We start from the raw sequence: 21,168 nt of genomic DNA on the forward strand, positions 1-21,168 counted from the left end.
GGCAAGAGGAAATGCGGTAGCTTCCAAGAACTCTAGAACCCTAGAAAACAAGAGGACAATTGGCGCTTTTTAATTGCGCCACCTGGCATAGACCTTTTAATTGCGACATTTGGCACTTTCTCGTTGCGCCACCTGGCATAGAAAAAAAAAAATAGCCTGATTTGTAGCAATACATGTCCAAAACCCCGCCAAAATTGCTTGCTAGCAGCTAGTCTTCGTGGACAGCATCCATGAGATAGATTTTGCTAAAGCTCTGTCCAGCAAACCTGGAAGAGAAAAAAAGATGTAAGCAAAGATCGAAAGAACAATGGAAAACTACAACGAAGAACTCACCCATTGATCTGGCTGCAGTAGTTTGCGATCTGGTTCGTGATGAGATAGCTATCGAGACGAGACGGCTCTGGAATCAGCTTGAAGACCGCATTGTTTGGATCGTCTTCCGGGAGAGGATCCTCGCCTGCTTGTCTTCTCGCCATGTTCTCGGCCCTGGAAGTGGACGTTTCTATCATAATGCGAAGCAACGTAGCGAATCGTACCTTCGTTTCTGGAGCCAAGCCTGCTGCTGTGTTTGCTGCCTTGCCAGATTGCGATAGTAGAATTGGAACTGGAGAAAGGACAAAGCAATTCAGGATGAAACCAAAGTGAGTGGTGAAGTCCATTTACCTTTTGCTGCTCCATTGAAAGATCGTCCATGCACTCTATGAGGAACTCTAAGTTCTTTTCCATAAATGGATTGGTCGAAAGCACGAGTCGATCAAAGTCACACTGGTATGGACAAACATATGAGAGGGAAATGTTTTATCAAGTTCCATACCTGAGTAGCCGGTGAATCGGTTTCTAGCTCTGTCATTAGAGCGCTCACAAGAGCAGAGTTTGATATTCTGACCTGCGGCGTCATCGTGATCAGTAAGGATCGACTAAGCAAGTACTTACAGGAATTTCTTCAAAGATATCTTGCCAGGTGACGTTCTTCTCTCGAAGCCTACAGTGGTATCCATTAGTAATTTGGAAGTACATACAACTATAGCTTACTTTTCGCCATTGAAGTTATTGGAGCGATAAAGCTCCATGAATGAATCGGTGAGCCTTAGAGCCTTGAGTGCGAGGACACCTTGACTGGACCTAAGGGGATCATAAATGATACAAACGCAGCGTTTTATGTTTTCCTAGATTTCCAATGTTAGAGACAAACGACGATACTGAAAGAAAGAAAAAACAACGCACCTGATAGTTTAGAAAGGTCTCTATTAGCTCCACAGTTTGGAAAGAACCCATGTATGTCGACTGGTACCTGGAGAAACAAAGTTCTTAGATCAAGAAAAGAAACAAAACTCTTCGCATACCATCCAACGGTATTGTTGTCAACATTGACTTCTCGCAAGCATCTCATCATCTCGAGCTGATAGTTCGCTCCATCCGATTCAAGCTCTTCGTCCTCTTCTCCACCTCTGCTCTGCGCAAACCAAGAGAAAACTAAGCTCAAATCCAATTTTTCCAAGCCTACCCATACCGGGAATGGAAAACAATTTGTAATCTCGAGCGTGGTTCCAATATCCAGTCCCAGGAGCTGTCCAGTCACGAGCGCCGGCATACATTCCTTGCAATGCTTGATGATCTTGAGCACCACCTGTGGTGGAGACAAGGAAAACACTAAGAAAACCTTAAAATCATCGCAAGTCACTCACAAGGCCATCGATTTGGACAGCGCGCAAAGGGCTTGTGACCTCCTCTTGACTGGCGATCTGCGCAAAGGACCGCACCAGAGCTGGAGAAACGCGATGAATCAAACCATCGCCACATCGATTGAAGAGAACTTACGTGCTGGCGCCTCAGACATTGCGCTCCTCCGCCCTCGCGCGATTAGGGCTTTGGGCACAGTAGAAATTGACGGCTATATACAGCCCTAGCGAAACTTTCTATCCGTTAGACGTTCGAATCGCAGCTGGGAGAGGAAAGGTTTAGGGTTTTAAGGGACGAGCGATCGATCGATCGAAGCGCGCGGGCATGGGGACTGGGCAGCAAGCGGCGACGCGCGATGTGATCACGCTGAAGGGATCCTCGTCCATCGTTGGGGAGTTCTTCTGTGAGTATAGGAGAACGTGTGTCGATCGAGTGAAAATCGCATGATTTGTTTGTTTTTTCATCCTCTTTGTGTGTCTAGAATGTCATTAGAACCAGCATTTCTTCTCGATCATCGTTTATCCCCTTCTTCTTGAAGAGATCGAGTGGAAATAGCTTGATTTGCTTGTATTTCATTCTCTTTGTGTGTCTAGAGTGTCATTAGAACCGGCATTTCTTCTCAATCATTGTTTATGCTCTTCTTCTTTGGAATTCTTCTTCTTCGATTTTTTTTTCTACATGGTTTTCGAGACTTCTTTTTCGCTCACTTGTCTTTTTTTTTTCTCTTGCAGCTTATGCTGTCAATAGCATTCTTTTCCAACGAGGCTTGTATCCATCTGAGCAGTTTGATAGAGTGAAGAAATATGGCTTGACAATGCTAGTTTCTCACGAAGACAAAGTGAAGGGCTATATCTCGGCAGTGACTTCGCAGATTGCCGGTATGTTTCTTTCTCGTGTTCTAACTTCTCTTCATCCAGAGAGTGGCTTGATTGTACAGATTGGTTGCAAACTGGAAAAGTCCAGCGCGTTGTGATGGTGATCTCAAGCTTGGCAACGAAAGAAGTTCTCGAAAGGTGGAACTTTTTGATTGAAACAGACCGGGAAGCCACAGAAACGGGGTAAAATTCTTCTCTCCAGGCTTGCTCTTGACTGTAGCGTTTTCTTCTTTCTCAGTGCCACGAAAGAAAAGAGCGACAAGGAGATAATGCAAGAGATTCAAGCCATCATGCGACAAATCACCTCCAGCGTCACATTTCTTCCTCACCTCGAAGAATCATGTAAGAAATGTTTCATTCTTTTCTCACTTCCATTCTAAAACATCTCGCAAGGTTCTTTCGAGCTGCTTGTTTACACCGACACGGACTTGGAAGCTCCCACTTCCTGGGAAGAAAGCGATCCCCGGCTCATCAAGAAAGCCCAGGAGGTGAAACTACGCTCGCTCAACACAAAGGTAGGCAATAATTTCGCCCACATCAAGCTCTCACTCCCTCGTTTCTCTCCATTTTTTTCTTCACAGATCCACAAGATCGACTCCTTAGTCGCTTACAAAGTAGACGACGATTCAAACGTCTAGCTCGTGTAAAATTCGAAGCTTCCTTAAACCGTATTATATTATCTCTTAATTAATTACTCTTAGACTAATCAAATTTCCATAACCTTTCTGGTGAGATTTGAAGTTGTGTTAAGCCGGTGTAAGGTTTAGACTAATCACGATCGGACGGCTATCGTTAGCCTAGCAAGATCAACGGCTTGCATTCTTAGATATAGACCCCCCGCCGCCGAGGTTTAGGGCTCGTCGAGGCGAGGAGCGGCGGCGAAGAAGGACGAGTCTGGAGCCATGCAGATCTTCGTCAAGACATGTAAGTTTTTCCTCGATCTCGATGCGGCGCCGCCGATTCTGATCGATTCCGCACTCGCGCGCCTCGATTGTTTCCAGTGACCGGCAAGACCATCACTTTGGAGGTCGAGTCCTCGGATACGATCGACAATGTGAAGACCAAGATCCAGGACAAGGAGGGCATCCCCCCGGACCAGCAGCGCCTCATCTTCGCGGGCAAGCAGCTCGAGGATGGGCGCACGCTCGCGGACTACAACATCCAGAAGGAATCCACGCTCCACTTGGTGCTGCGCCTCCGCGGTGGCGGCAAGAAGAGGAAGAAGAAGACGTACACCAAGCCCAAGAAGATCAAGCACAAGAAGAAGAAGGTGAAGCTCGCGGTGCTCCAGTACTACAAGGTGGACGATTCGGGCAAGGTGAACAGGCTGCGCAAGGAGTGCCCCAATCCAGAGTGTGGCGCCGGGACTTTCATGGCGAATCACTTTGATCGTCACTACTGTGGCAAGTGTGGACTCACCTATGTCTACCAGAAGGCCGAGGCGTAGAGATCCTGGGATGAGAGCTCTCTTCTCCCATTTTCCTGGAACGCTAAGTCTCTCTCTTTTGATTTCCTTTCTAAGCTCTTGCTATATGGCTGTGTTGTTTTGTAGGCTAGCTTCTCTTGTTAAAGGTGGTGCTTTGGTAAGCAATTGCCAAAGCTTTTCTATTCACGAGTTGTATCTCTATGTTCCAGGGCTTTCTTAGAAATAGAGTCTTAAGCATTCCACTCACTCTTTGGCCATCTCGGTTGATCCAAGATGATCTTGTTTCAGCGCTCATTCTTTCTGGAACGTAGTCTTCACATTGCTTTGGTAAGCAATTGCCAAAGCTTTTCTCTTCATGAGTTGATCGATCTTTCTTTTTCTGTGTTCCAGCTTCATTTGTGCTCTAGAAATAGTTGTCTATTCCATTTTTCATGGAACGCGTTACGAGTTTAGTCTTCGCACTTGTTCAAAGCTTCTCAATCGCTTTGGCAAGCACTTGGTTTTGCTTTGGTAAGCAATTGCCAAACCTTTTCTCTCCAAGAGTTGATCGATCTTTCTCTCTCTGCCACGAAACTTTCGTCTTCACAGTTTGGATTCCCAATTGCTTTGGTAAGCAATCGCCAAAGTTTTCTCGCGAGTTAATCGCTCTTTCTCTCTAAACAAGGTTCTTTCTCTAGAAGTAGTTCCTTTTCTATGAAACGCGTTACTTCTCTCGTGGTGTTGTTCCAGCGCTCATTCTTTCTGGAATTTCCTCGTGAGCTACGAAAGTTTAGTCTTGTTTAAAGATTCTCAATTGCTTTGGAAGGCAATTGCCAAAGCTTTTCTATTCAGCTCTTTCTTTCTCTGCGTTCCAGGGACAAACAAGCTTCTTTCGTGCTCTCTACAATTAGTGTTAAGCATTCCATTTCCATGGAACGCGTTACTTCTCTTTGGCCGTCTCGGTTGATCCAAGATGTGGTGTTCATTTTTCTGGAACCTCGAGAGCGACGTAAGTTTAGTCTTCACACTTTGTTCATAGATTATCAAATTTCCTTAACCAAATGTTTGTTTACAGTATTTCTGCTCGTCCCGGCTCCCCGAACTTGGACAGGACGAAGTAGAAAACGACAAATAACAGAGCTTGTTTCTTGCGTTCCTGCGAGGCTTGGCTATGGTTTCCACAACCATGGTTGCACTAATCTTCGCGTTTCTTCTCGTTGTGCGCGCAGTCGAGGGCCATGAGATCCTCAGCAGGAGAAGCTTTCCAAAAGGCTTCGTGTTTGGAACAGCGTCCGCGGCATACCAGGTGGAGCTTGAGTTTTTCGTCTTTCTCTTCTTTTCTTCTGCAAACACTCAATCAACGTTTGTATTCCAGTATGAAGGCGCTGCTAAAGAAGGTGGAAGGGGTCCAAGCATCTGGGACGTTTATGCTCACACTCCAGGTAGAGACTGGTGGGTTACATAGCTCTTGTTTATCGGTTTCTCCAGGAAAAATAATGGATGGAACAACTGGAGATGTTGCTGTGGATCAGTATCATCGTTATAAGGTCCTGAAAGCTCTGTGTGGTTTGGTTTTTTGCTCCTAACCGTGAACCAACAGGAAGATGTCGGATTGATGGTCGACATGGGCGTGGATGCTTACAGATTTTCCATCTCTTGGTCTCGGATTTTCCCTGGTATGCTACATATCAGCTACTTGCATCTTTGAAAAGCTAGCTCTTGCAGAGGGGAGGGGCAAAATCAACCAGGAAGGTGTGGATTACTACAACAACCTTATCAATGAACTTCTCAAGAAAGGTAGGTAGGATCAATTTTTCTTTCTTTCTTTTTCTTTGACTTTTATCTTCTTTGTCTTTTTGGACAGGGATTCAACCTTACGTAACTTTGTTTCACTGGGACAGTCCTCAAGCTTTGGAAGATGCCTACAAGACATGGCTGAGCTCCAGAATAGTGTGAGTTTTCACTAAACTCGGAGGAGTCCATTGTGCTTAAAGCGTTGATTTTTACAGGGATGATTATGCAGCTTATGCCGAAGCATGCTTCAGAGCGTTTGGAGATCGTGTCAAGCATTGGATTACTTTCAACGAGCCTCATGTCGTTTGTAACTTTGGTTACAATTTTGGCATGCTTGCTCCTGGAAGATGCTCGTCTGAAGTTGGCAATTGCTCTGCTGGGAACTCTTCAGTGGAGCCTTACATTGTTGGACATCATATTCTTTTATCTCACGCGTCCGCAGTGAAGATATACCGAGAAAAATACCAGGTCTCAAAGACGTGTTTCATTTCCTGATTGGATTTTCTGGCTTCTATTCTTTTCTCAGGAGAAACAAGCTGGAATCATCGGTATTACTCTCGATGCGCAATGGCACGAACCTTTCTCTAGGTCCTCAAAGGATAAAGCTGCAGCTAGGAGAGCCTTGGACTTCAATCTTGGATGGTAAGAGCTCCAGCTCTCCTAGAGTTTCTGACAAAGAATGGTTCTAGGATGCTGGATCCAATCGTGTTCGGGGACTATCCAGCAACAATGCGTTCTCGCGTTCGCGACCGTCTTCCAAAGTTCACGAAAGAACAATCCAAACGTCTTAAAGGATCTCATGACTTCATTGGGATTAACCACTACACAAGCTTTTACGACGCAGACGCTAGTAATTCTAATCATCCACAAGCAGCGTTCTCCCAACAAGCTTATTTCAAAGACACTGGAGTTTTCTCTACAGGTTTGACAAGTTCATACTCTTTCTTCAAAAGCTTGAATCCCATTATGGTCGCAGATACGAGGAATGGTCGTTTAATTGGACAGAACGTGAATGGATTTTACATCGTTCCATTCGGAATGAGGCGCCTTCTCAACTACATTCGTCTCCGGTACAACAATCCAACGATTTTCATCACAGAAAACGGTGAGCTTTGGCTGCTAAAGTTTCTTTCACTAAAATCGCTATCAGGAATAAGCGACGTTACAAATGCGACAGCTCCATTGAAGGAAGTACTCAACGACACGACAAGGGTGAATTTCTTGAAGGCCTACCTTTCCAATCTTCGAGCAGCAATTGCGTAAGCTTCTTAACTTCGCAAGCTCATGTTCTCTTTTTCATCATCTCCGTGCTTGTGTAGCGATGGCTCCGATGTTCGAGGCTACTTTGTGTGGTCTCTGCTGGATAATTTCGAGTGGTCGAGAGGACTGTCAGTGAAATTCGGCCTTTATCACGTCGAGTATGAGAAGGACTTGCAAAGAGTTCCCAAGAAATCCGCATTGTGGTACAAGAAATTCCTGACAAAGTAGTGGTGCCATGTATCATTGCAGTCCTTAAAATTATCATCCAGTCATAGCTCACACCACTTAATATTCAAGCGCAAATTCTCCGTTTTTATTAAGAGTTGTTTAACTAGCAACCGAGAATTTTATTAGTTGTCCCTTTCGTTTAGCAAATCATACTTAATATGATAATTAGTCTGATTAGGAGGGATAGTGACACTGACCGCATTTTCTGTTTTGGATAGTTTTTAGCTATCATCACCATCATAGAAATAGAAATGTGGCTCCAAATGTAGAGTTATAGAGATGCCATATAACCTTTTGTCTATTCTTTAAATTTTGTAATTGCAAAGGTTCAGAAAAGCAGCTGATATTAATATTTGGATAGCTATCCTAGATTCAAAAATGCATACAACTAGTGTGATATATGTAACATATACGTACGAAAGGCTGAACAGAGGAGTCTTTTCAGTAGCTTGTTTTGTTAAGGATTTTACTTTAATCGACCTTTCTTTCTCTGCGTTCCAGGAACAAACAAGCTTCTTTCTTGCTCTAGAAACAGTGTCAAGCATTCCATTTTCATGGGCTTCTCTTTGTCCGTCTCGATTGATCCAAGAAGGTGGTGTTTTTCGTCATTCTTCAAGCAAAGTTTGCGTTGCAGTATGAAGGCGCCACTCCAGGATAAGTAATGGATGGAACAACTGGAGATGTTGCAGTGGATCAGTATCATCGTTATAAGGTCCTGAAAGCTCTGTCTGGTTCTTTGCTCCTCACTGTGAACGAACAGGAAGACATCGGATTGAACGAGCCTCTATCACGTCGAGTATGGGAAGGACTTGCAAAGAATTCCCACGTTGGTAACATCCACAGGAAATTCCTAGTGAAAAGTTTTTCTAGAAAATAGCCTTTCATATTATACTCATCAGTTTAGCTTTTGTTAAAGTTTGTTTTTTTAGAACAAATCATATTAATTAGTCAAATTAAGCGGGGATAGCTCAGTTGGGAGAGCGTCAGACTGAAGATCTGAAGGTCGCGTGTTCGATCCACGTTCACCGCATTTTTCGTTTCGGAAGTAGTTGTCTCTTGTTTCGCCAGGAGGAAGATCGAAGTTACAGCAGTACGAATCCAGCTCTAGAAAAGTAGCTTCTTCTTTTAAACTGCTTCCACACCGAGCTTACGTGATGAAGAAATATAAAAAGAAAGTGAATTTAAAACCTACAAAGCTTTGAGCTTTAGAAAGAAAATCAAAAGACAACTATTCTAGAGCACGAAAGAAGCTGGAACACAATATCAATAGAAAAGCTTTGGCACCAAAGCACCACCTATTGCAGGAACTTTAAAACAAAAAAGAGAGACTTTAGCGTTCCAGGAAACAGCTTATTTACTAATCATAAACCTATATAAACAGCATAAAACAAGAATTTCTTATGACGATCAAATTGATGAAAATAAAAGTCTGAGATGGCAACCACCTGTACCCTAATTTTGACACGTCGGCGCTCAACGTGGGTAAAGGAGTGCGCGACACGTAAGCGTGCGCCCTATCCCACATGCGAAGGCGCAGAATCGTGCCGGGGCTTGAGTATATAAACAGAGGGCTGGGCATAGAAAATTCATACCTTTCTCGGCCTTTTGGCTAAGATCAAGTGTAGTATCTGTTCTTATCAGTTTAATAGCTGATATGGGACCACGTGTACCAACGCTATTAACCTAATTTTTTGTGGGAGGAGGGCCACCGGTAGCTTGCTACCCGGCCCTCCACGTGTCGCTTTGGCCTTACACTACCGCCTTAGCCTGGCACAACCCAACCCCCCAAATTTTAAACTCAAGAAGCAATAGTAGTCTTTGTAATTGTGGCTTACAAACATCGGTTCTCTTGAACAAAACGCAAAACGCGCATGGATGCTAGACCCACATTTTAGGGTTTAAGAGAGTTATGGATTCCCAGGGTCTGGCCAAGTCGGTTTGTCAGCAAGCGGCATATGGTCTCGGAGAGGACGCTCGTCGAGGCGAGCATTCCAGATAAGATCTCCTGCCCCAAGCTTCTTCTCGTCTGTGGTTCATGGCTTGGCGGCCGCTGGGCTCGCCATGGGGCTGGATCCCAGAGCTCTGGAGCTCGACGTGAAGCGCTACAAGCTGCTGCTCTACGAGGCTGGAGGACACTTCAAAAGTTCCACAGGGACGGAGAAGGAAGCTGGGATGTTTGCAACAGTGATCGTCCAGCTCGCGGTCCGCCAGGGGCTGGAGTGCTCCAGCTTTGATTTCTCGCAAGGCAGCTCCAGCAACTACCTCTTGACGATCTTCTTTTGCGGCTGCGAGCACCAGCTCGAGGAAGTTACTGGCGGATCGAGGCTGTGCCTGGTTTTCAGCCTGGACGTGGACTTCATTTGTGTCTTCGCTGCCTCGAGTGAAAGAGCTTCTCTGGGAATGGGTCGAGAAAGGCGGCGGCGGCGTGGTGCAGATAGCAAACGCCCCCAGAAGATTGAACGCACCCCTGATGCAACTCGAAGCATCGATCTCTACTCTAGTTTTTTCCATTTCTAAGGCTTCGTGGCTTTGGCAATAGCGTGCGGCGAGGCCGAGGACTCAAGAGGGAGATGATGATAGCTACGATGACGATGACTATCCCCTTTATTCATATGCATACTTTCTCAACCGCGAGGAGTACAAGACGCTGGCTCACCAAGACTAGCCTCTCGTTTGCCGGGCTCAAGGGCCACGACCGAGAACTTTTCTCGCTGCGATCAAGGCTTGCGGCTGCTGCGCAGTGAAAGGGGAGGCTGTGGAGATCGACTCCCGGCTTCTCTGAAGAAAGGTATAGCGTTTTCCCTCGTCGACATGTACGCGAAATCGGCGACGCGCAGATCTTTGGCTGCGTCGACAACGGTGAACATCATTTAGGGTTTCAAGTCCCAATGGATTCTCGTGAATACCATTCCCTGGGAACGACCCCACTGATGTGCTTCATAGATGTTATAGAGCTCCTGGGGTTGCGCTTGTCAAGGCGCATGCAATTGATGGCCATGAGGTATTGCAAGCACTACAGCATGACATTGCAAGAATTGGTGTTGCGCCTCGATTCCACAGAGTTCGGTTGCGTCCACAACGATGAAGCGGCTTTGAAGTGGCTTGATTATGGGTTGGTCGAGGACAAAAAGAACGCGACCGATGAAGTGGAGGAAGTCGAAGACCTCCACGAGGCCGTAAGAGCAGTGATTATATCACAGCAAAGAGCCGAGCTGGAGCACAAAGACGAGGATTACGGATCAAAGGTAACCAGGCTCATACACGATCATCAAGACAGCCTATACTTGGTCATGAAGACTCTGCCTGAACATCTTTCAATGCAGTGGGTATCTGCACTGGCCACTGTCGCAGAAGCAGAAATCCTTTTGGCGGCCGGTGATACAGACATATCGAGCACAGCGAAACTGAGGGACAAACTTGCCGAGTACAGCAGATGGGACATGAGATTGTGCAACCAAGGAGAGCAAGTTTTCCAGAGCTTGTTCCTCACACCAGTCTTGTTGGATGGTGCTCCAAGGGAAGTGGAAGCAGGGCCTTTATCGCACCAGCTGCTTTCTCCCGGAGCCTCTACAAGCCGAGTGCACACTTTGGAGCCGCCGTTCAGGAGGTCACAAGTCAGGCAGCTGCTGGATGATGGAGCTTCTCCACTCAAGGAGAGGCTGGCGATTCTGGAGGATTTGGGGTTTTCTTATAGTTTCACAAATGAATTCTGGGATGTGTTCGAGGTTGGCAAAGTTTTTGTCCAGAAACAGCTCAGCGCACTTGAGAAGATCTACGAGCAATACAAAACAAAGACTAGCTATGGTCAAGCTGATTTGGTTTGGGAGTAAAGTAGTTTGTTAAGTTAAGATACAGATTATTTTTAATCATGAGAAATGCTTAGTAGTAAACATATTTTATCACATTAATTTAGCTTAGAATGCATCAGGTTTACCTGATTTTAAGTTGAACAACTCAATTAACTTAGGCGACCTACTAAGAAGTCATGCGTAGCCACTTCTTCCCATTAGTTGTGCTAGCTCTACTTTCAGTTCCTGTGAATCTAACTCTGAACTTTTCATTTTTTGAAGAAGCAGCAAATGCCACATTCGTACCAGGAAGCTATGAGTACATCATTGTTGGAGGAGGTGTTTGTGGATGTGCACTAGCGGCAACTCTGTCGCAAAAGTCCAAAGTCCTGCTCCTGGAGAGAGGCGAATCCCCGTATGGAAATCCCGTGTTCATGAGAGAAGAGAATTCTGCATTGAGCATTCTGGATCAAGCTCATTCTCAAGGATTTTTTACCACAGATCTGGTACCAAATGCAAGAGCAAGAATCCTTGGGGGAGGAAGCTCTATAAACGGTGGCTTCATGACTCGTGCACCAAAGTCCGAGATCGACCGGATCGTGGGCTTGGATGACTACGCTCAAGTGAATGCATCTTATGAGTGGCTTGAGAACGGGATAGCGTCGCTGCCTCGGACTGGACCCTTTCAGACCGCTTACAAGAATGCGCTGCTTCAAGCTGGTGTCACGCCCGATAATGGTGAAACTTACGATCATCTTCCAGGAACGAAGGTTGGAGGCACTCTCTTTGATGAGAATGGAACTCGGAGGCCTGCATCAAACTTGCTGCCTCTCTATGCGAATCTGACCAACGTCCAAGTCGTGATAAACGCTCTTGTTCAGAAGATCATCTTCTCAGGTAATTATTCAAGTTTTATAAGTTGCTTGAAACCCATGTGTTTTCGTTTCTTCTAAATAGGCTCTGGTACTCCAAGAGCTGTAGGTGTTCAAGTCATGGCCCGTTTATCCGGAAAAACGTTTGCTATTCTTCTCCGGAATTCATCCAAAAGTGAAGTGATACTCACAGCAGGTGCAATAGGCACTCCTCAGCTGCTGATGCTAAGTGGAATTGGTCCCAGAGACCACCTTCAAGCGAAGAACATCGAAGTGGTCGTGGATTCACCCGAGGTTGGAAAAAACATTGTTGACAATCCATCCACCAGAGTCTACATCCTCTCACCATCCCCAGTTGAAGTTTCTCTTATCCAGAGTGTGGGAATCGATCCTTCTGGAACGTATTTCGAAGCGTTAAGTGGTACACAGCACAGTCCAACCGTTGTGGTCACGCAGAAGGTTGCTAACCCTCGCTCAAGCGGCGAGATCCAACTTTTAACTCTGAATGCTGATGATAATCCTCAAGTCACCTTTAACTACTTGAAAGACCCTGTTGATATGCAGACATGCGTGAGTGGAGCCAACACACTTGAAGAAGTTTTATTAACTTCCAGCTTCAGCCATTTCATTACTGGTCTTCAGCCCATGCCTTCTGGTGGCACTGTGGCTGCTCCAAATCGAAGGAATCCTTTACTGAAGCCAACCATCAACACAACTCTTGCACTATACTGTCAACTAAGTGTGGCAACCATGTATCATTACCATGGTAGCTGTAGAGTGGGAAAGGTTGTGGATCCTACTTACAGAGTTCTTGGGGTTGAAAAACTCCGAGTGCTTGATGGCAGCATGTTTGATTTCTCTCCAGGGACGAATCCTCAGTCGACTTTCATGATGTTAGCAAGGTACAATTTTATTTCTCATTTTTATTCTTCGTTGTTTGATTTGAACTAATGAGTCGCCTTTGCAGGTACATGGGATTGGAAATGATTAAGCAGGCTTAAATTTCATTGTGCTTTACTTGATTATACTTACTTAATACTCTGTAATATGCATCAACACATTCATTAACTACGTTTGATATAATTGTCTTGGCTTAGCAGTAACACTGGTTAGTATGTTACGAATATTCTCTGTGGACTTAGGGCTTTATGATCGCTCGCGCTAGCAATGCGCTGCCGGTCCAGGCGCGCGATGGGCGCGGCGACAGGGCGGAGATTCTCGCGGCATTGAAGGAGTGCGCCAAGCGCAAGGATCTAGCGCGGGGAAAGAGGATCCACGCGGCGGCGGTGGAATGCGGCCTGGATTCCGACCTGTTCGTGGGATCTAGCCTGGTGAGCATGTACTCCAGGTGTGGCAGCGTCGCTAGATCGCGCATGGTCTTCGATGCTATGGAATTTCTGGACAGGGTATCCTGGAATTCTCTGGTGCTGGGCTATGCGGAGAATGGCGGGGGGGAGGTTGCGTTGAAGCTCTTCCTGGCGATGCAAGACGAGGGGCATTGCTCGCCGGATTCCTCCACGTTTGTGGCAGCGATCAAGGCGTGCTCGTCTCTCTCAGAGAGGGAATCAGGGATGGAAGTGGAAGGAATGGATCGAAGAATCAAGGTGGAGTCGCTGGAAAAAGGGATGAGAATTCACAGGCAAGCTTGGAGCAGTGGATTCGAGAGAGATATCTTCGTTGCCAACGCTTTGATCCACGCGTATGCCAAGTGTGGGAGCTTGGTGGATGCCACCAAAGTTTTCCACGCGATGCCCCGGCGTGACGAAGTTTCTTGGAACGCATTGATGGTGGGAGCGGTGGACAATGGCGAGCCGGAGCTAGCCCTGCAGCTCCTGGTTTCCATGAACAGCGAGGGACGAGTAGCTCCCAATCCGAGAACTTTTCTAGCTGCGATCAAGGCTTGCGGCTGCTGCGCAGTGAAAGAGGATGCCAAGGGGATCGACTCCCGGCTTGTCAAGCTTGCTTCTTTGGAGAAAGGTATGGCTCTCCATTCTTTGGCTTGCGAGAACAAGTGTGACTCCAGCGTTTTCGTTGCCAGCGCCCTCGTTGACATGTACGCGAAGTGTGGAAGCATCGCCGACGCGCAAAGAGTTTTCGACTCCATGCAAGATCGCAACGTCATCTCGTGGACGTCCATGATCTTTGGCTGCGTCGACAACAGCCAAGACGAGCTCGCTCTGGAGCTCTTCCGGCGCATGGTGGAAGAGAAGCGGTGTCCTCTTGATGCCTGGACTTTCGTGGCGGCTCTCAAGGCGTGCGGGAACTTGGCGGCGCTGGAAACCGGCCGAGAGATCCACGAGCAAATCCGGGACGCTGGACTGGAAAGAGAGGCCTCCATCGCCGCGACGCTGGTCGATTTCTATGGAAGGTGTGGAAGCATGGATGAAGCTCTCGAGGCATTCCAGCTAAGCTCGCAGGAGGATATGGTGGCCTGGACGGCCTTGGTCGCAGGATATAGCAGGCAGGGAGACACTCCACGAGTTCTGGAGCTCTTCCAGGCGCTGCTAGACAAAGGCCTTCGCCCAGACGTGATGATCTTCTCCTCGCTTCTCTCGGCTTGCAGCCACGCCGGCTTGGTCGATCTTGGCAAGCGTTACTTCGAAGAGATGAGCTCAAAGTTTGGGCTGGCTCCCGGGATCCATCACTACCACTGCGTGGTGGATCTTCTCAGCAGAAGTAACAGGCTCGAGGAAGCGGTGGCTATGGTGGCTAGGATGCCCTTTGAGCCGACACTGGTAACTTGGACGACCGTGCTCGCAGGGTGTCACAAATGGAAGAACTCGATGGTGGGGAGAATGGCGTTTCAGCGTTTGATTGCTCTGGACAGGAGATTAGACTCGGCCTACGCTCTTATGGCGAACATCTATGGAAGTCTCGGGCTGTGGAGGGAGAGGCAAGAGATCCAAGCGATGAGAAGTATGAACGTTTTGTAGATAGTTGTTGCGCGAAAGTAGTGTTCTTTCAGCTATATTGCTAGGAGGATTAGCGAAAACTCCCAAGAATTAGGCAAAGTTCTTGTCCGTCAACGATAGTCAAACTTTCTAGTCAGCAAGTCAACTTAAAGCCCAGCAACTCTGGAAGAGCCCTAGAATTGCAGTGGCTATGGCGCCCGCGGTCAGGGTGCTATGCGATCTCGCCAAGCAGAGCCAAGAGAATGCCGGCGTGGCGTGGCTGATTGGAGTCCCGTGGATGCCCTGGACGATCGTTTCCTCGATCCGCTGCCTGCGCTACAAGGATGGCGATCCAGATTACGCCGCTGAGGAAGGTAGGGTTCCAGGCACAGAGATTTCGGGGTGGATGATCCGAGAATTTGGCCAGGTGAATTGCGGATCCTTCTTCCCGGAGGGCTGGAAGTGATTGGAGCATTGCTGGTTGGATCGGATGCTGCAAAGGCGTGTGCTGTGGCCACGAAAATCCGGGAGGCGTTAAATCTGGTCTCATCGAACGATATTGTTGCTGCTACTCGATCCATCTCTAGCGATGGCATTACGTTCTTCTCTCAGGCTCTACAACCGATCGAGCAATCTTCCTTTTCCTCGAAAGAGTTTTGGGAATCCACAGCGCTTCTTCATTGTCAAGTCGAGCTTGGCCTTTCGATCTACACATCTTCTGGAACTTCCTCAGGTAGTTCGTCTAGACTTTTTTTCTCTTCTACTTTTCTAACTGTGTGACATTAGATCTTAAGAAGCAGCTGGATGGGAAAATTAGAGACCTTGCCGAGAGTTTCACGAGCTCAACCACTGTATGTATTATGGAAGGATCGTCGAGAAGATTTCTCGTTCGCTCTCAAGCTAACGAAGAGCTACAATCTGTGTTCCCAGATTCAGCGCTTTTCGACTCTTCGGTAAGCTTTCAAACACCATTTTGTAAGAACTCTGATGAGGTTTCTTTCCAGATACCACATCCTCTGGCTGTCAAGCTTTTGACGCAGCAAAGCAAGCAGACTGATCAAGTGATTGCCCCCGTTGGTCATTACACTCCTTGTAAGTGGTGCCGGTTTGTTTATCCGGTTCTCATTTTTCTTACATAGCTGCAGAGGGAACCTTGCTACACACAGCCACGGTTTCCCTGGACGTGCTGTGCTTAGTTTCCAGGAACTCCGCCTTGCACAAAGCGATGAACACAATCACTCGTGCTCTGACGATTCAACTCGAATCCATTGGTAAAGCTTTGTCGGCAAGGAATACCAGTCTTCAGGTATGACTCGTGACTAGAGTAGAGAGCCATGCTTACTTACACGGACTATGTAGTTGCGCCCATATCATTTCAAAGTTCCCGCTAGCGTGCATCCTGTAACAGCCATCTTCGATAAGAACCAGCTTGAACGTGACTCTGGTGAGCTTTTATTACTTGCTTCAAATCGACTCACTGTCAAAGTGTGTGTTGTTATTGTAGTTGACCTCCGGAAAGCATTGCATTCTCGGCTCGGCTTGCCACTAGATCGTCCACTTTTTCGCGTTGCCAATGCATTAACTATCAGAGGGCCACAGTTCATCTCCAACAGGATTGATGGTCTGGCTTTACTTGTGTTCAAATCCGCGTTTGTAAGCACTTGGATTAAATTTTTCCAGGAAAGCGACTTTTGGATGTTCATCTCGGTCTTCCTCGTTGCGGGAGTGAGTTCTTAATTTGTATTATGTTCTCTGTTAGCTCACATCTGTTATTCATAGTTTCTGGTGGAGAAGTGAGTGTTATTGACGGCTCGTACGAGTACTATCACTACCTTCAGGATCGAATGGACGACAAAGTAAAAAAAAAAAATCTGCTTATTTTTTTTGCAACTCCCGTGACTTTGGATTGCTTGCTTTCCAGGGCTGGGGCTGCGCATATCGATCCTTGCAGACTATAATGTCGTGGTTTAGGCTGCAGCATTACACTTCTATGAAAGAACCTTCTCACAGGTGTAATCATCAATGGTCAGCAACTAATGCTTTCTTTGCTTTTTACTTTGCAGAGAGATCCAGGCAACACTTGTAGAAATAGGAGACAAGGAGCCTTCTTTTGTGGGATCTCAAGAATGGATTGGAGCGATCGAGTTAAGCTTTGTACTAGACAAACTTCTCGGGGTACGTGTTCACTACTCCAAAGCATGGCTCCTTTTTTGTTGTTTTCTTAATCTCTCATTGACTTGTTTGTTTCTGTGCAGGTGACTTCGAAGATACTAAGCGTCCGTTCTGGAGCAGATTTACCGGAAAAATGCCGGGAGCTTGCGGCACATTTCGACACGCAAGGCACTCCAGTTATGATCGGTACGCTTCAAGCATAGAATATGATCTTTTCTCTCTATAACCAAGGAAGTTAAAACACAGGGGGTGGAGTCCTGGCATATACATTACTTGGCGTGGATTACAACGAACTTACTGGCGAGAGCGCTTTTCTTATTCTGGATCCTCACTACACGGGCGGAGAGGACCTCAAGACCATCCGGAATGGAGGCTGGTGTGGCTGGAAGAAGGCCGTGAGCGACACCGGCCGCGAGTTTTTCTTGCGCAACAAGTTTTACAACCTGCTGCTTCCACAGCGTCCTCAAGCTGTCTGAAGTTTCAGGAAAGGTAAGTGCCAGTACGCTCTGGTATTTATAATTCTCATGCACGAGATCTTCGCGCAGGAAATCCGAGTGATCTGAGCCTGAGCGCATCAAACACAAGCAAGCATTTAAATCTTTTTTGTTATCTGTTGCCGAAGCTCGTGAATGGTGGACATCGGAGTCACAAGTACGTGGATCAGCACTGGCTTAAGGTACTCTTTATATTTTTCTTTCTACGCATTGCGCACATGATGTTGAGTGATGGGCGATCCAGGCAGCGAGCGGGCGGAGCACGCGCACGATCGAGCAGCGAAGATCATCCATCTATCAACATATTACTTTTTGCTCGAAGCGCAACTTCACGATGTGTCTCGCAAGAACAACACAAAGGTTGGTGTCACTGTCGCAGCTTTTCGCTCACTTTGGAGGAGTGGTTTTTTCCAGTGGATGGAGTCGAGCTCACTCCATCCATCGCCAAGTTTCTACCTATGATTCCAATAACACTGATAATTTAAATCGCAGTTTGCCTCAGAGTTCTATCAAAAGCTTTTTCTTTGATGATGTTTTATATCGCTAGATTTTGTTAATCCTTTTCACGGGAATCCAATAACGGCCTATCAACAGAATCTCACGCCAAAGATCCTCGCGGGCTCGTAAAGAATATTCGTGCCGTGTGTGGCACCGCCACGTGCACGAATTTTCTGCCGACGGCCACCGCGCGTCCACCGCGGCCGCCGCTCGCGGTGGCGCTGGAGCGGGCACATGGCATACCACGTCGCACCGCGCGGGGCCTGGTTGTTTGTTGAGAAAGTATAGTACGCTCTTCGCTAGAACAGCCCTGGCTATGGCGACGGCGAGGGGCGGTCGACCTCATCGCCACTTTGGCCACAAGAAGAGGGATTCTCCTCCATGACGATTTGCCGCTGCTCGATAGCGATCGACTCCTTCGATTGATTGCGAGATTTTCGATTCCCCGCGCACGCAGCGATCGATCGGGCGACGCCACTCTGTTTGTGTGTACCCGACGGCGATGGGCGATGGATCTTCTATCGCTCCTCCACTACCCACATTGCTTTTCGGGTGATCGCGGCGCGCGATAGCAGTGGATCTCCCGGGATTGAGCAAATCTCGCGAAGTGGAAGGAAGCGTTTTGGGGCCAATCTTGGATCCAAGAAGAAAGAACATAGGAAAACAGGGGAATGAGGGCAATCCTCTTCACGGAGGAGCTCATGGGTGTGGCACTCAAATTCTCCAAGAAATCCTCTTCCATCGGCAGCTTGTGGGTGTGGTGGGAGCCCGCGATCAGCAATTCTTCCACACTCGCCCCGGATTCCTCCTCCAAGATCATCGCCAATCGCAAGCCCAGCTCTTCTTTCCATCGGCGAATCCAAACAGGGATCTCGCTGTGCTTCGCCACGCTCCTCTTCACCGCCCTCGTCTTCTTCCTCGTCTGCGCTCTCGATTCTTCCTTCGCAATCAAGAATTTCAATCACCCCTCTTCCTCGCCATCGCCATTCTCTTCTTCTTCTTCTTCTTCTTCCTCCTCGCGGCGGCAATCCAGGGCAGCGGCGATGCAGGGAATGGGAACGATCTTCCGGCCGGGCACCAGATCGATGAGCGAAATCGTCATCGCCCACGTCGAGGAGGATCTCCCCAGCCAAGAACTTCGTCTCTTCCTACGCAACCTCCTCCGGAGTGGATTGAGCGCCAGGGCCGACGTGGTGCTCCTCTTCCCTGGCGATCCGCGAGCTCCCGGCTATGCCGCGGTGGTGGAAGAGGAGATCGAGAACTTCAACAATCTCTTGCTCCAGAGTGGCTGCTCGATCTCTAACGCTAGCACTAGCTCTAGAATCGCGAATGGATCCATGGCGCTGGGTCCGAGCTGCCGGAGAGGATCTCTTCTCCTCTCCAATTCCAGCCTCAGCCCATTGAATCTGGAAGCCTTCGCGAGGGCCGAGGAGGAGGGGCGAGCTCGTGCCGAGTGGGCACTGGCCAGAGCGCTCAAGAATTCCTCCACTCCCGGATTGAGCGAGCAAGAGATCGAGGAATGGATCCAGCGGCGCGCCGGCAACTGGATCCCGCCGCTGGGATCGATCATGGGCTTCGACGTCGCGGAGCTGGAGCCGCTGGACACGCTCTCGGGCTTCATCGATCGCCCGCCCATCCAGCTCCGGCGATGGCTGTGCTACCAGATGCTCCTGGGGATGGCGCGGCAGCACCAGCGCTACCGCCAGGTGATGATCGCGCAGGCCAAAGGAGTGTTCTTGCTGGGCGATTCGCTGCTGGCCATCGCACGGCGCCGCAAGGACAGCCGCGCGCTAGTGCTCGTCACCGAGGATCGGACGTGGCTGGAGGAGGCCACCGCTAATCCCGGAAGGAGCTCTTCGGCGGCGAGAGAGATTCTCTCCAGCGGTAGCGGCGAGGAGGAGGAGGAGGAAGCGGCGCCGCCACAGCTTGATAAGCGGAAGAGGGCGTACGGACCCCGGCTCCGGCGGCGGCGGCGGCGGGTCGGGCTGATCGAGGAGGTGTACGGGCGCCAGGTGTGGGGGGCGATAGAGCGCGAGGACAAGGCGGAGTGGGCGGTGGTGAGCAGCGCGGTGGTGGCGGGCGGGACGCGGGCGGTCCGCGCGCTGGCGGAGGCGGTGGCCACGGAGGTGGCTCGCGCCGCCATGATGCGGCGCAGCCGCCGCGCGTTTGGCGACCAGGCGGTGCTCAACTACGTGGTGAGGAGGAATGTCAACGTTTTGGGGCGCAAGGTGGTGGAGCAGATGGTCTTCGTGGATGCCGGCGGCGGTGTTGGCGGCGACGCCGGCGTCGTCCGGGTGGTGACGGGCGGTACGGTGCCCGAGCTCGGCGGTACCGCGCGGTACGACGTGCTGGTGGCGGCGGCGGGTAGTAGCGGGGAGCTGGCTAGGATCGTGGGGGCGGATTTGTGCTCGTCTCCGCGGGAGAGTGCTGTGTACAGTGATTGCCAACAAAGTAACAGCAGCGGTGATCGTGATCATCGGGATCAATAGCGTGGAGAGTTTCGCACTAAAACTACTCACAGATCGAGTGGATCCATTCGTCATCCATCACATACAGTAGCTAGAGACAGCGCGAGCGGGTTTCGTTTTGATATTGGGGGATAGGCCGGTGTACATTGTTCTTGAGAGAAATAAGCGAGATTGATCGTGATGATCATGGCTTTTGGGTGCGTGTGATCGGTGTTGTTGGGTGGTGATCTCGACTTGGGCGAGTTTGATTTTGTTAATCCGATGGATGGATGGATCGGTTTCACTACTCATCAGTGTCAGATCGTTAGGTGGCATCGTAAGATCCTGCGCAGGAGAATCAATGCGCTTGATGTACGTCCCCAGGACAAAATGCCCGCCTGTCTGGTCGTGATCTTTGCTCACCAAAACTCCAGTTCTTTTCCCTTGGGGTTCGTTCAACTCAATCGTGGTGTCGGTCCGGTCAATCAAACACCACACTTTGGAATCGAAAACCAATGGATCCATCGATCATTTGCAACGAAATAGACAAGCTAACCCGCCACCCAAACACGAAAAAGAGGGCTTCAAAGTCTTGTCGTCGTCGATCGTAGCGAGGAGCGAGGAGATAGATTTGGATCCAACCACAAGCAACACCAACAAAAAAACTTTGAAGCCTTCTTCTTCGTTTTTGGGTGGCGGGTTGCCTGGGGTAGATTCCAAATAAAGCTCGACGGACCACGCGACGATCGAGGAGGACCAGACAA

At 48.6% G+C, this 21,168-nt stretch overlaps 8 protein-coding genes and 2 non-coding genes across 14 annotated transcripts; 9 read left to right on the forward strand and 1 right to left on the reverse strand.

The window, feature by feature from the left end:
* Window positions 1-43: 43 nt before the first annotated feature.
* LOC9636156 (eukaryotic translation initiation factor 3 subunit H) lies at window positions 44-1,878 on the reverse strand. The gene is made up of 12 exons (XM_002979795.2): window positions 1,819-1,878; window positions 1,686-1,765; window positions 1,511-1,627; window positions 1,344-1,453; window positions 1,225-1,291; window positions 1,033-1,166; window positions 934-982; window positions 815-886; window positions 664-765; window positions 537-604; window positions 334-486; window positions 44-266 (listed from the first exon to the last, which is right to left on the reverse strand). Exons 1-12 carry the CDS (start codon window positions 1,835-1,837, stop codon window positions 209-211), a joined length of 1,029 nt encoding a protein of 342 aa, XP_002979841.1. The 5' UTR covers window positions 1,838-1,878; the 3' UTR covers window positions 44-208.
* A 68-nt stretch (window positions 1,879-1,946) lies between these two features.
* Window positions 1,947-3,275, forward strand: LOC9636157 (mitotic spindle checkpoint protein MAD2). Its single transcript, XM_002979656.2, has 6 exons — window positions 1,947-2,083; window positions 2,412-2,558; window positions 2,618-2,738; window positions 2,794-2,897; window positions 2,949-3,070; window positions 3,137-3,275. Exons 1-6 carry the CDS (start codon window positions 2,005-2,007, stop codon window positions 3,191-3,193), a joined length of 630 nt encoding a protein of 209 aa, XP_002979702.1. The 5' UTR covers window positions 1,947-2,004; the 3' UTR covers window positions 3,194-3,275.
* Window positions 3,276-3,383: 108 nt separating this feature from the next.
* LOC9635532 (ubiquitin-40S ribosomal protein S27a) lies at window positions 3,384-4,182 on the forward strand. Its single transcript, XM_002979657.2, has 2 exons — window positions 3,384-3,479; window positions 3,557-4,182. Exons 1-2 carry the CDS (start codon window positions 3,458-3,460, stop codon window positions 4,000-4,002), a joined length of 468 nt encoding a protein of 155 aa, XP_002979703.2. The 5' UTR covers window positions 3,384-3,457; the 3' UTR covers window positions 4,003-4,182.
* An 853-nt stretch (window positions 4,183-5,035) lies between these two features.
* Window positions 5,036-7,334, forward strand: LOC9635534 (beta-glucosidase 6). Of its 2 annotated transcripts, XM_002979659.2 has the most exons (12): window positions 5,040-5,266; window positions 5,336-5,402; window positions 5,449-5,507; window positions 5,561-5,636; window positions 5,686-5,757; window positions 5,825-5,912; window positions 5,970-6,222; window positions 6,281-6,396; window positions 6,444-6,676; window positions 6,731-6,859; window positions 6,905-7,013; window positions 7,074-7,334. In XM_002979659.2, the coding sequence occupies exons 1-12, from the start codon at window positions 5,132-5,134 to the stop codon at window positions 7,240-7,242; spliced, it is 1,506 nt and encodes a 501-aa protein (XP_002979705.1). In that variant the 5' UTR covers window positions 5,040-5,131; the 3' UTR covers window positions 7,243-7,334. The 2 variants fall into 2 exon arrangements, with proteins under 2 accessions (XP_024540409.1, XP_002979705.1); XM_024684641.1 differs by having other exon boundaries at window positions 5,036-5,266; window positions 6,731-7,013.
* An 865-nt stretch (window positions 7,335-8,199) lies between these two features.
* Window positions 8,200-8,272, forward strand: TRNAF-GAA. Its single transcript has one exon. It is a non-coding gene; the product is annotated as a tRNA-Phe (tRNA).
* A 558-nt stretch (window positions 8,273-8,830) lies between these two features.
* On the forward strand, window positions 8,831-9,023 carry LOC112349786. Its single transcript, XR_002993518.1, has one exon. It is a non-coding gene; the product is annotated as a U2 spliceosomal RNA (small nuclear RNA).
* A 2,204-nt stretch (window positions 9,024-11,227) lies between these two features.
* LOC9635535 (protein HOTHEAD) lies at window positions 11,228-12,967 on the forward strand. Its single transcript, XM_002979660.2, has 3 exons — window positions 11,228-11,927; window positions 11,988-12,804; window positions 12,870-12,967. Exons 1-3 carry the CDS (start codon window positions 11,228-11,230, stop codon window positions 12,901-12,903), a joined length of 1,551 nt encoding a protein of 516 aa, XP_002979706.2. The 3' UTR covers window positions 12,904-12,967.
* An 83-nt stretch (window positions 12,968-13,050) lies between these two features.
* On the forward strand, window positions 13,051-14,835 carry LOC112349746 (putative pentatricopeptide repeat-containing protein At5g09950). The gene has a single exon (XM_024684700.1). It carries the CDS (start codon window positions 13,051-13,053, stop codon window positions 14,833-14,835), a length of 1,785 nt encoding a protein of 594 aa, XP_024540468.1.
* Window positions 14,836-14,960: 125 nt separating this feature from the next.
* On the forward strand, window positions 14,961-17,960 carry LOC9635536 (probable Ufm1-specific protease). 4 transcript variants are annotated; one of them, XM_024684658.1, is made up of 16 exons: window positions 14,961-15,167; window positions 15,221-15,526; window positions 15,580-15,746; window positions 15,798-15,885; window positions 15,933-16,099; window positions 16,153-16,237; window positions 16,298-16,414; window positions 16,474-16,518; window positions 16,573-16,649; window positions 16,715-16,803; window positions 16,857-16,968; window positions 17,049-17,151; window positions 17,212-17,454; window positions 17,511-17,641; window positions 17,704-17,819; window positions 17,874-17,960. In XM_024684658.1, exons 1-13 carry the CDS (start codon window positions 15,005-15,007, stop codon window positions 17,439-17,441), a joined length of 1,749 nt encoding a protein of 582 aa, XP_024540426.1. In that variant the 5' UTR covers window positions 14,961-15,004; the 3' UTR covers window positions 17,442-17,454; window positions 17,511-17,641; window positions 17,704-17,819; window positions 17,874-17,960. The 4 variants fall into 4 exon arrangements, with proteins under 4 accessions (XP_024540426.1, XP_024540425.1, XP_002979707.1 ...); XM_024684657.1 differs by having other exon boundaries at window positions 17,689-17,960; XM_002979661.2 differs by having other exon boundaries at window positions 17,704-17,960.
* A 211-nt stretch (window positions 17,961-18,171) lies between these two features.
* Window positions 18,172-20,708, forward strand: LOC9635537. Its single transcript, XM_002979662.2, has one exon. It carries the CDS (start codon window positions 18,629-18,631, stop codon window positions 20,444-20,446), a length of 1,818 nt encoding a protein of 605 aa, XP_002979708.1. The 5' UTR covers window positions 18,172-18,628; the 3' UTR covers window positions 20,447-20,708.
* Window positions 20,709-21,168: the final 460 nt, after the last annotated feature.

This window comes from Selaginella moellendorffii, unplaced genomic scaffold (genome assembly GCF_000143415.4).
Source record: "Selaginella moellendorffii unplaced genomic scaffold, v1.0 SELMOscaffold_42, whole genome shotgun sequence".
NCBI lineage: Eukaryota > Viridiplantae > Streptophyta > Lycopodiopsida > Selaginellales > Selaginellaceae > Selaginella > Selaginella moellendorffii.

What these genes read in the sequence shown, in the direction of transcription:
- LOC9636156 (XM_002979795.2), bottom strand. An exon ending in CCGATTCACCGGCTACTCAG is followed by an intron (nt 766 to 814) that starts GTATGGAACTTG and finishes TGTCCATACCAG; the next exon opens with TGTGACTTTGATCGACTCGT. An exon ending in TACTGCAGCCAGATCAATGG is followed by an intron (nt 267 to 333) that starts GTGAGTTCTTCG and finishes TTTCTCTTCCAG; the next exon opens with GTTTGCTGGACAGAGCTTTA.
- LOC9636157 (XM_002979656.2), top strand. Translation starts at nt 2,005, where the DNA reads ATGGGGACTGGGCAGCAAGCGGCGACGCGCGATGTGATCACGCTGAAG. An exon ending in CGGGAAGCCACAGAAACGGG is followed by an intron (nt 2,739 to 2,793) that starts GTAAAATTCTTC and finishes CTTCTTTCTCAG; the next exon opens with TGCCACGAAAGAAAAGAGCG. An exon ending in TACGCTCGCTCAACACAAAG is followed by an intron (nt 3,071 to 3,136) that starts GTAGGCAATAAT and finishes TTTTCTTCACAG; the next exon opens with ATCCACAAGATCGACTCCTT.
- LOC9635532 (XM_002979657.2), top strand. Translation starts at nt 3,458, where the DNA reads ATGCAGATCTTCGTCAAGACAT. An exon ending in GCAGATCTTCGTCAAGACAT is followed by an intron (nt 3,480 to 3,556) that starts GTAAGTTTTTCC and finishes GATTGTTTCCAG; the next exon opens with TGACCGGCAAGACCATCACT.
- LOC9635534 (XM_024684641.1), top strand. Translation starts at nt 5,132, where the DNA reads ATGGTTTCCACAACCATGGTTGCACTAATCTTCGCGTTTCTTCTCGTT. An exon ending in CAGCGTCCGCGGCATACCAG is followed by an intron (nt 5,267 to 5,335) that starts GTGGAGCTTGAG and finishes TTTGTATTCCAG; the next exon opens with TATGAAGGCGCTGCTAAAGA. An exon ending in CACTGGAGTTTTCTCTACAG is followed by an intron (nt 6,677 to 6,730) that starts GTTTGACAAGTT and finishes TTATGGTCGCAG; the next exon opens with ATACGAGGAATGGTCGTTTA.
- LOC9635535 (XM_002979660.2), top strand. Translation starts at nt 11,228, where the DNA reads ATGCGTAGCCACTTCTTCCCATTAGTTGTGCTAGCTCTACTTTCAGTT. An exon ending in TCAGAAGATCATCTTCTCAG is followed by an intron (nt 11,928 to 11,987) that starts GTAATTATTCAA and finishes TCTTCTAAATAG; the next exon opens with GCTCTGGTACTCCAAGAGCT. An exon ending in ACTTTCATGATGTTAGCAAG is followed by an intron (nt 12,805 to 12,869) that starts GTACAATTTTAT and finishes TCGCCTTTGCAG; the next exon opens with GTACATGGGATTGGAAATGA.
- LOC112349746 (XM_024684700.1), top strand. Translation starts at nt 13,051, where the DNA reads ATGATCGCTCGCGCTAGCAATGCGCTGCCGGTCCAGGCGCGCGATGGG.
- LOC9635536 (XM_024684657.1), top strand. Translation starts at nt 15,005, where the DNA reads ATGGCGCCCGCGGTCAGGGTGCTATGCGATCTCGCCAAGCAGAGCCAA. An exon ending in AGATTACGCCGCTGAGGAAG is followed by an intron (nt 15,168 to 15,220) that starts GTAGGGTTCCAG and finishes GAATTTGGCCAG; the next exon opens with GTGAATTGCGGATCCTTCTT. An exon ending in CCAGCTTGAACGTGACTCTG is followed by an intron (nt 16,238 to 16,297) that starts GTGAGCTTTTAT and finishes TTGTTATTGTAG; the next exon opens with TTGACCTCCGGAAAGCATTG.
- LOC9635537 (XM_002979662.2), top strand. Translation starts at nt 18,629, where the DNA reads ATGAGGGCAATCCTCTTCACGGAGGAGCTCATGGGTGTGGCACTCAAA.